This window comes from Oryzias melastigma, linkage group LG4 (assembly GCF_002922805.2).
Source record: "Oryzias melastigma strain HK-1 linkage group LG4, ASM292280v2, whole genome shotgun sequence".
NCBI lineage: Eukaryota > Metazoa > Chordata > Actinopteri > Beloniformes > Adrianichthyidae > Oryzias > Oryzias melastigma.
Genome location: NC_050515.1, coordinates 12729160 through 12739990, shown reverse-complemented (window position 1 = coordinate 12739990; position 10831 = coordinate 12729160). Strand labels below are relative to the sequence as shown.

At 37.7% G+C, this 10831-nt stretch overlaps 1 protein-coding gene across 3 annotated transcripts in view; it reads right to left on the bottom strand.

Moving 5' to 3' along the window:
• Positions 1 to 453: 453 nt before the first annotated feature.
• LOC112150807 (low-density lipoprotein receptor) overlaps positions 454 to 10831 on the bottom strand; it is a 15191-nt gene continuing 4813 nt past the window's right edge. For all 3 annotated transcript variants that reach the window (XM_024279302.2, XM_024279303.2, XM_024279301.2), the window contains 10 exons: positions 9595 to 9714; positions 9279 to 9404; positions 8335 to 8506; positions 7846 to 8061; positions 6895 to 7013; positions 6274 to 6413; positions 5049 to 5190; positions 4727 to 4921; positions 3153 to 3316; positions 454 to 1098 (listed from right to left, as the gene is read on the bottom strand). In XM_024279302.2, coding sequence (XP_024135070.1) covers positions 1063 to 1098; positions 3153 to 3316; positions 4727 to 4921; positions 5049 to 5190; positions 6274 to 6413; positions 6895 to 7013; positions 7846 to 8061; positions 8335 to 8506; positions 9279 to 9404; positions 9595 to 9714 — 1430 coding nt within the window. In that variant the 3' untranslated portion in view covers positions 454 to 1062. The remainder of the gene's footprint in view (positions 1099 to 3152; positions 3317 to 4726; positions 4922 to 5048; positions 5191 to 6273; positions 6414 to 6894; positions 7014 to 7845; positions 8062 to 8334; positions 8507 to 9278; positions 9405 to 9594; positions 9715 to 10831) is intronic.

Here is a 10831-nt window from a genome sequence, read left to right as displayed (position 1 = left end):
AAATTTGTTTTATTTATGCCAAAAAACACAAGTCTTCACTTATTTTTTTATCAGTATAAATGCAAATCAGTGTATTTTTCCCCCCATAAAGGATGAAATAAGACTTCAGAGATTGACCCAAATGGTTCTTTAGGTGTTGAAGGTTCCAGACTTCTGATCTAGGCAATGATATTAAACTGTAGTTAATAAACAGATTGTGATGTGAAAGTCAGAGTGTGGAGACCTTAAAATGACTCAATAAAAAAAGACATTTACAAACTTCTAGTTCTTTATTTGTTTCACTCACAGAAACCAAAACCGTAATGCAACAAAATAAATAAAACCCATCCGTCAACATAAATATAATACATTGAGCTCATGTTCAGCCCAGACTTACAGCATCATCTCTTAATGATAGAGATTTTTTACTGCAGTTCTAAAGTAAAGAACTAAAAACATAAAGATTTGCTCCCAGTTTGAAACCAGCGTTTACAGCAGTTAAACATCATAATTACTGAGTGAGCTTCATTCAGAACGATGCTCAGTCAGTTTTGCCTAGAGTGTGATTCCTCTCTAAAGAAAAGCCTGTAAAACATATCAAAAAAACAAAAAATAAATTATCAGTAAATTAGGAAATAAAACACAACCTCTGTTTTTTTTTGATAATAAAAAAACTAAAACTATGAAGTACTAAATGTTTGGCACTTCCAGTTTCTGTTAGTGAAGCAGTAGTCTAGCTGTCAATTCAATTATCAGCATTAAACATATCACTTGAGTTTATTCAATAAACAGAGAAATGTATGAACCGAAAAAATACAACATTGTGACCCCTAGAATTGAAGAAGAACACATGTTCTCATGATAAACAACATTGAAGGCACACGGAGAAATGAAAGCCAGAAAACAGTCAGCAGTGACACTTGGCCCCCTCCACTCCCACAACCCCTGATGTCATTTCATTAATGATGCAAACCTGCGGATGGCCGTGGCAGCTGACCAGCTGGGTGTGTCAGCTCTGATGTCACCTCAGCGTCCAGCTGTTAGCGGGAGCGGCTCAGTCAGCTGACCACGCCTCGCACTTCTTCAATCACTGTCCAGATCTACCTTAAGCAGCAAGTCCTGCAGTGGAAAAAGACGTTTAAGTTGATCACACTAAACCAGGTCACCCCTTAATTATTGTTTTTGAGCCTCGTAAGACCGTCATGAATCAAGATCTACTTATTATAAACAGACAAACTTAAGAGTGTACATGTTAAAATTGAGCAGATTTTAAATTTGTTTTATTTTCATGTTTTGTGTGTGAGTGCCAATCCCTCTTGGCCTAATCGTTCTTGAAAAAAAAATCGATTTTACATTAAGGGACTTCCTGGTCAAATAAAGGTTAAATAAAAAAATAAATAAATAAATGAAAGTTGCTCGTTTTCTTTTTTTTTTTTTTTTTTCTTTTTTACATGGCAAAATACCTTACTGGTTCCCTTTTTCCATGAAGTTTTTCCTCCTTTCACACAATAAAGACCCACTCTGATAATTTTTTTAAATTAATTTTTAAAGCATTCTCAGTGTTTTTTTTTTATTATTATAATTTGACATTTTTATACAAAAATACAAGAACCTGTGTTGTTTTCTGAGAGTTTTCCCAGAGCTGCATAGGGTCCATAAGAAATTTGCCTCAGAGTTGGGCTGGAGTAACTCCGCCCCCCTTCCCCTCCACGTTGCCCCTTGATTGATCTGGGGTTGCCCACCCAGTATATTTTCTACGTCACAAATAGGCCTCATTTTCAAATTATTTCAAAATTTCATTACAGAATTATTTTCTATTATGACTCGTTTCTACTGAGTGGTCCGGACCAGTCCACTCCTGACAGGTTTAGAGTGATCCGGGCAATTCAAGTGAGCATTTCCATTGAGTGTTGGACCATCACGGCACATGCAGGGTATAAACTGATGACTTAGCTGTCCATCATAGCAGTGAGACTACAGCAGTTCTCCGGATTTGCAGATTAGGCGTGTCTACGGTCCAGAACCGCTGCGAATAAGGCGGGAACACTGAGTGAAAATAATTGATTATTCTCCACAAGAAGATTGCAGGAGGCAAAGAAGAATACAGCCAAAAATAAGACAAAATTCCCGGTTTGGATCTTTAGTCCGGAAAAGTGCTGGTCGGACAATAAATGGATTTCATTGTGTGAGGACAGAAGCTCCCCAAGTGGTCTGTTCCATTTTCCTATGAACCTACAACCAACAGTGGACCAAAAGTAGTAAGAATTGGTCCAGCATAATGGGTCCATTTCATAATGGAAATACTGTACCAGTCCAGTCTGGACCACTCAGAGGAAATGAGCTTTAGACTCTAAGCACCATTTTTAAAAGGCATTTTTCCTCTGCTGTTCCTCTACAGTTTAACAACAATTTGAATCAAGAAATACTCAGAAATGCCATTTAAAGCTCAATTTTCTTAATACATGTCCGCCATCATCAGAAAAATGCCACAAGAACATGTTAAAAACACAATATTCATATAAGTGGATCTTTAAGAGGAAATGTTTCATCACAGTCAATCAGTTTCAGGAGTTAAAACTCAATGTCTGACTATGAAATCCTTTGAATAATGAAAAAAAGAACAAAAGAGTAACAGATACAAGTTCTCTTTACAAGGCTACCCATCTATCTATCAGATGGACTACAGAAATCTAACCAAATTCGATCCTGGTGGGAACCTTTTAAAACACATTTGAGGAAAAAAAAAAAGTTTGTTCTTTATAATTTTCCACTTAAAAATGCAAGCTTTGCTGAGAAAAAAAATGCTTAAAATATTCTTAGCAAAACTGAAAGATTTTGATCCCACTAATAGTTAGTATTGCTATGTAGAAGTTTTTTGGAGTCCAAATTAATACAATTAAAATATATTGCGAGTCATCCGAATTAAAAAATTATTATGTTTTTTAAGCATTTTTAGGGAAAGTTTATCACACTGTTTCTGTTAGATTTATGTTTGTTTAGACCAAAATTTTTAAAGTCCATTCATCCACTCAAATTATGAGTGGATGACCCTTTTTTAATGTCTTGGCCAAAACCCCAAAAATAAAAAGGACAAATCTTTTTGTGTACTGATGCTTCATTAAATACAGCCTCTCCTCTGGAGGACGTGAAGCCGTTTTTTTCTATGAACTTGCCTCGATCAAGAAGGTCCTCGTACGCGAGTGCGACTCCTGACTGATGAGCGGGTCCTGGGAATCCTTCAGGGAGAAGCTCAGCGCAGAGGAAGTCCTGGACGGCTGCAGCCTCAGCCTCCTCCACCACCACAGAACCCCTCCCAGCAGCAACACGCTGAGAAAGACTGGCAGACACAAACAACACCCATCACTGTGTGCAGAGGCTGTACTCAGACTCTGATGTCAACTTTATGAAGTCAGCTGACTGTGAGCACGGCCGTCTGTGCAGCAACACCCTTCACTGTGCACTCTTGTTAAACGGGAACCCATAAAACTGAAGAAAGAACATTTTAAAGTCACTTTTAATAGAATAGAAACATGTAGACAGAAACAGATTGTCCAGTGCTTCTTTATTTACCCTCCTGTGACTACATATATGGAGGGTTAGGTCAAATATTAGCTCAGATCTTCAGATGTTAAGAGTTTCCAAAAGTAAATCAGACGTCATACAGAAGATGCCAAAATGATTCGGATTCTTTCCAGTCCTCTCTGACCCTGTCCTGAGTTTGAAACTGATCCAGGTCTTTTTTTTATTTAAGGATGGGTTTCCTTCCAACAGTTCTCTTATTTATGCTTAGAAAAACTATCTGTACAAAAGAAGTTATTCTTTTACATAGCAGTGTGTTATTAAAGGTATTATAAGGTAAAGCTGATCTTTCTGGTTTGTTTTCACATGACTTTGCGTTATTAATGTTGTTAAAAAAAAAAAAAAAAAAATCAGTGAATAAAAACGAAAAGTCACCTTAATCAATATAATCTTTCATAGAATTTGAGTTGAGTTCAGTTCAAAATGAATGATGCATCTCATTTTTAGACCAGGAAACCTGAGGCTCTGGAGCCACATGTGACTAATCTCTCCGTAGTTGCTGACAGGCTTAAAAAAAAATATATATATAAAATATTTATTCTTAAATGTAAAGATTACTTAAGTTTATACATTTATGGCTGATGTGCATCTAGAAGAAATGTTTGCTCTAAACCTCCTCCAGAATGCAGATTTAAAATATTTGGTTAAAAGTCAGATTTTTTTCTGATTGCTTAATTTATTTTATGACTTTAAAACACATATTATGCTGCACAACAATTGTTCGTAGCCATCCAGATAGTAGTTCCTAAAATATATAATTTTGCATATTCTTTGCATATACTTTTTCTATTGAATCACAAACCAACAAACTTCTGTTGAAGTTCAGGTCAACAGCAGTAGTAAGTTGCAAAAAGGATGATAGCTCACCAAAGTAGATCTAAGATATAACAAGAAAATGGCATATTTGTTTTGTGGCATTTAAAATGTTCTTGTAGGAGTGCATTAGCTGCCCGGGGGTGATCCTTTTTCACACAGGAAGTCTTTTATTTTGAAAGGAAGTCTAATGAGCTTCTGTCAAAAGTAGATTCTTCAGGGTTTTCCTGATAGGTTTTGATCTGCAAGACCTTTTATTGTTAAAGGTAGCAGACTCCAATTTTAGACGATTTAGGGAATTTGTGTAGACGGTTTAATGTAGGAGAGGAAATGAACGGTTGAAAGACATTCTTACTGATCAGTGACAGGATTCCAGCGAAGGTGAGAACAGAAAAAGTTGCTGCAGGAACGATGTTGGAGATCTCAGGAGTCTGGGGTTTATTGCTCCTCGTCTCTGGGGAAACACAGCTGAAGCGTAATCTTTCAGGCTGCAGGTCGACGAGGCAGGTGTGAGGGCACGCCGTCCCGGGACGTCCGCACATAGCTGGGCCTTCAGAAGCAGCAGAGGAGTTCCAAAAAGGAAAGTGAGGGGACACAAAGTTGACATAAAAAAGACACTTAATCTCTGAGATGAGATACTTTGATTCTGATTTATCAGGTGTTGTATCTGGTTTTACCGTTGGGTTGGAGCGCAGGCTGAATGATGGCCACTCCTCCAGCTGAGGGGATGTCAGACAGCAGCACCTGGAGGTTTTTGCCATCGTGCTTGTTTGCGCGGCAAATTGAGCGCGTCACTTCATCACTCCAATATAAAAACCCCTAAAGCAGTGAAGGATCATGGTTACTGTCACTGCATGCTCCAACATGTGTTAAAAATTACTAGATTTTCATTACAGCTCATTGACAAGGAGTGTCCAGTGGCAATTCTGCTTGTTGTTTTTAAAAGACATTTCTGTATGGGGTCAAATCAGGATAAAATCATCCCAAAGTGACTGAAAAACAAAATTGCACATTTGAAAAAAACTTGGAAACTGTTTAAACTAAAAAGTATGCATTGTAAACTTGAAGTTAGAAAATTTGTGAAAACACATGAAATAACATTTGGAGAAATACTAAAAACTTTGGGGGGAAAAAAAGAAACAAACAAAAAAACTATAAACATAAAAAGTTACCACAATGAGACAAATGTTTATATGGAACAACTGCTGTTTTGCATTTTCATTTTTTTTTTCTTTCTTTTTCCCCTCTTTGATTTCAGTCTTCAATTTACAACGTACCAATCTTTGGAAGAGCATTATGATGACTGTACTCCACATCAGAGGAGGAGTGACACAGGCGCCACCCAAAACCAACGCTGACCCCATAAGCACCTCTGGCTCAAAGCCCCAACTCTACTCAAAATAAGTGTCCAAAAAGAATGAACTGAAACTACAAACTAATACTAGAAAACTATGAGGAAGACAAATAAAAAATAATTGAAAAATGCAAAAAAGCCGATGTACAAAAAATACATTTAAATTTGGTTTAAGTTTAAAGTTTATTTTTTTTCCCAATATTTCTTCAGATAATTCCCTCCAAATTACAATATTATTTTAGAATTTTCAATATGTACTTTTGATTTTTCAGCTGCTTTACAATGTTTGTTTTTTTCATTTATTTATAATATATTCATTTACAATCTGGTTTTCCATTTACTTTAAATTTACCTTGATTTTACCTCATATTTCTGCCTTTCCTATTACCAAAATCCAGTATATTTATTCATTAAGAGGCAAAAAAAAAAGAACAGGCGTGAATGGAAATTAAGCAAATCACTGAAAACATTATAGAACTTGGATCAGGAACACCTGACAGTCTGACACTTTTATTAAATGTGTGAGCCTACAAAACTGACTGTTATACCTCAAAAACAGCGAGTCCAAACACGCGGTCCAGGTAACCGTTAGATTCTACCACTGTTTTACGGTGGCGCCCTTCATAGGTAACCCTGGAGATGCTCCTGGTTCTTTGGTCAAACCAGTAAAGGAGCTGCCGTGGTATGTCTGGAGAAAACGAAAACACAAAAAAAAAAATGTAGAAACTTATCAAAGGAAGTCGGATAAGCATTTAAACACATAAAAATCTTTGGTTGTTTCTGTTCTGGTGAAAATGTACAATAAAGTTTTCCATTTCTTAGATACTGGGGTGTCCGAAAAGATAATCAGCTTCATAAAAAAGCCACCAAACCTTATTTGGGAGTAAATCTAAAATCTGATATTGTTGAGTCAAGAGAATTTTGACTCAAACCAGAGCACAAGTATGCAGCCCAACTTTAATTTTTCAGCATCAATATGCTTTGGAAAAAGGAAAATATGATTCAACAGTACATTAGAAAAAATTGGGTCTTTATGAAAAAAAGGCTAACATGTTTTTTTTTAACCAATTCAAGTCAATACCTACACTAACTGAAGCTTCAACTTATAGATTATTGGTTTTCCAGATATTTTTGTTGCTATATTTTTGTTGTAAACGCTACAAACATACCCAGAGTGATGGCACCAGGCTGGTTTAAGGAGGATGTGACCAGAGCCGTCCTCCTGCGGCCGTCCAAGCCGGCCCTCTCGATCTTCGGGACGCTGCCGCACTGAGTCCAGAAAACAAACCTGAAAAATGTATCTTTCTTTATCACTGGTATACTTTCATTTGGCTCGAACTGCAATATACGCAGTTAAGACCTAGTCTGGTCAATTAAAATCAGCATTTTGGGCGTTTTTAACATGTTATTGTAGAATTTCTCTGATGGAGGACGGGCACAAAGAAAATTAAGATTGAAAATGTTGTGAATCAGGAGTAGACGAAAAAAAAGCTGTTGGAAAAAGAGCTTCTTTGGGATGTAGAAAATACAGTGAGTGGGCCACAAGCTTCCTGCAAGCTCAAAACTACACAGCTGGATAGTTTCACTTTTGTTTGCCATTTTTGTTGCACTGCTAATGTTTGGTTGGGGAGTTGGGGAAATTAAAAATGCTCTGTGACAACAGTTACACCCACAACTCAGGAAGTTTCTAATGACCTACTCCTGCTCTGCAGAAACTGTCCAAAAAAAACATTTTTTTTTATTTTTTGCCTAAAAACGGCATAATCATAACCACTTGGAGCGCTTTTACAATAGAACAAAATGATGATTGGAGTGAGACTTTAAAGTGGAAGTTCCAAGTGTTAACCACTATTAGTCTAAATGTGTTAGAGTTTAGTTCCTGTCTTTGTATAAGAAAACAGAACTTCCTCAAAAACAATATTTTAGAGATTTTTTGTCATCCTGCTGGTTTTTCAGAAACCCGCCCTTCTTGCTGCCGAGTACCTGGATCAGGTGTATTTTGCCAACTTAAAGTTACGATGGTAGGTTAGTTGGAAAACCTGTAGGACACTGGCCTTCGAGGCCTGGAGTTTGACACCATTGGAAGAAATTTAGACTGACTGAACATTTGTGTCTCGTACCCTTGAAGAGGATCCACAGCCACAGCAGAGGGCTCATCCAGTCCTGTGATAAGTGGGTGTTCTGAGGAACCGTCCATGAGGGCCACGTTAACAGAACCCTGGTCTGGACTGGTCCAGTAGAGAAGTCGGTGGATCCAGTCCACAGCTAGGCCCGACACTGAACCTTGAACCTTTTGCACCAGCGTGGCTTCTTGAGGTTCTTTATCCACGGAGATCCTGCACATCCACAGAACAGAACACTTTAACCAGATTTAATGTTTTTGGAAAATTAGCAATGCATTTTTTAATTTCTTAACCTTAATAAAATAAATCTCCAAGAAAGCAAATCCCAAAAGTTCCAGGATGCCATTTAATAAACAAGGAAAGTACAGTTTTACTGGCTTATTCTGCTACAGCTGTGAGACTCATGCTTTTACTTTGGTGGGTTGTAAGAAATGTAATATAATGGACTGCAAACATAAAAGGGAGGCGTGTTCGTTCTTCTGTTACCTGTAAATAAAGTTTTGTCCTTGCTTGGCCCAGTACAGTGTGCGGTTGGATGTCACGGCTGCCACTGGACCCCGCCCTGGTAAATGCGGGGCCAGCGTCTCATGATCTGCACCAAACAGGCTCATCAACTGTACTCCTTTAGAAGTGGTGAAGACCAGCTGGGCTTCATCTCCTGGGGGAAGACAAATACAGATACAATTAAAAAATAATTAAAAAAAAAAAGTCACTAAGGCTGCTCTTCCTCATATGGTGATACGGTTCAGGCAACATAGACAGAATGAGGAATTTATTTGAGGAACTTTATTTATTTAACAGCAAGCTTTTCAACAATTCCATTTCATGGTGTTAAAATCTGCAAAAGAATGAAAAATAAAAAACAAAAATAACTTCAGCTTGACAATTCCTGTCAAATGCCACTGATGTTTTAACAATGTAACTGTCTGGTTCTAATCAAAAGACTTGATAAAAGCATAAAACTTTTTTCCTAATGCAGATTATGCTGTTTTTAGCCAAAATTCTCAAATGACTGTTGTTTTCTAGGACATAGTTTCTGTAGAGCGGCAGTAGAAATTTGCCTGTGAATGGTGGCCTGGATTATTGCTGAGAGACAACCCCGCCCCCCTTCCCGTCCCTGTTGCTAAGAGGGAGCTTGGTGTTTTTTCGTCACATCTACAATCTTTTGCCAATGGAACCGTCTCATCTGCTCCAGATTCACAACAGTTAGAATAAAGAATTACTCAGAAATTGAATTTTAATTTTCTTCGTGTCTCATAAGAAAAATGCCTCAATAACTTGCTAAAAACTGAATTTTTATTGGAGTGGAAGACCAAATCTGAAAGCACTGCCCTTTGAGATTGTAAATAACCCAATGAAAAGCTAAATAAATCTTGTTTTGGGCCTTGGTCAGTGGACATGTGTGAGAGCGTCTGCAGCTGCTGCTGTACCTTCAGCTGTGCACTCTCCTGTGGTTGAACCCGGACGGTAACCCTCGTGACAGTCACAGGTGATGCTGCGGCTGCTGTAAACGCACAGCTGATCACACACGTCTCTCTCCAGGCACACGTCAACCTCTACAAAGGGGAAACGCATTTTAGTGGTCGTGTTATGAATGTGCGTTTCAGTTGCTTCATGCAAACACCAAACAGAAAACAGTGACTAGATGCAAACAAGTTCTGCTTGGACAACACAGGCTTTGCTGTTCACATTTGAATGCTAGAAAGAAGAAAATTGCATCATAGAAGTGCTTTGTTTGTGACTGACCCTCACAGCGGCTGTCGTCTACCAGCTTCATGTGGTCGGGGCATTGGCAGAGGAAACCCATGGGGAGGTCCACACAGCGATGAGAGCAGCCGCCATTATTGACCAGACACTCGTTCTGATCTGCAGAAAAACCAAAACAGTTCTTATTTTTATTGATATGACTGCTAAATAAACAATGCTGGGATGAAGATTTGGCTAAAAGAAACAAAGTTAAATAATTACACAATAAGTTAGTGCTTAAAAAAATACATTCAGTGCTTTTTTTTTAAAAAAAAATACCCAAATACTCTATGAAATATAACTATTTATTTACTCATTAAGCCTGAAAAAAAGCTGACTTCTGTGTAAAAAAGTAGAAAATATTCTGCATGAAGACCCACTCCAATGAAAATTGTGTTTTTAACATGTTCTTGTAGCATTTTTCTCATGATGGACAAGATATATAAAATAATTTATGATTAAAAACAGCATTTCTGGGCATTTCTTTATTCAAATCGAGTCGGTGCAGATGAAAACCAGAGGTTTGAAAAAGCTCAAGTTTGTGATGCAGCAACTGCTATCAAAGTCTTTTTTCTCCACAACAATACAGATTCATTCACTTCACGTCTTTGTTTTCCTCGTCTGAGCTGGTATCTCATAACTGTATTGATATATCTGATAATGCTCACCAATTTTGGTGCTAAGCTAATGTTAGCTTGGGCTTGTGAGGTTCCAGTCCCAGTCCAACCATTTTTTTTTTAATTGTAACAGCTCTCAATGATTTCCTAATCATAAATATGAAGTTTATAGCCAACATCAAAATGCATTAAAAAACCTTTTTAAGACATATTTTAGCACAGCAGCAATAGCTCATTGGAAATACAATTCTGGGTTTTGGGCGAGGCTGTTGACGCAGAGCAACCCCTCCCCCTCCTCATTGTTGAGAGCTCAGTTTACGTTCTCATGTGCTAGCTTATAGCTTCAAGCTAGCATTAGCAGTAGAAAGATAACAAGGAGCAATACTGGATCGTACATTTTTGGGCTAGAATTATAATTTGTTGCAGCACGAGCATTCAATTATGTCTTGCACACCTAAATGTAAGCAGACCAGGGTACGCGCAGGGGGAGGGGAGACTTTGGAACGGCCATTTCAAAAGCTGCATCATAGTCTGAGCTTTTTCTAGCATCCATTTTTCTGATCAAACGAGATTTGAATCAAGAAATACTCAGAAACGTTTTTTTTTTTTTTTTTTTTTTT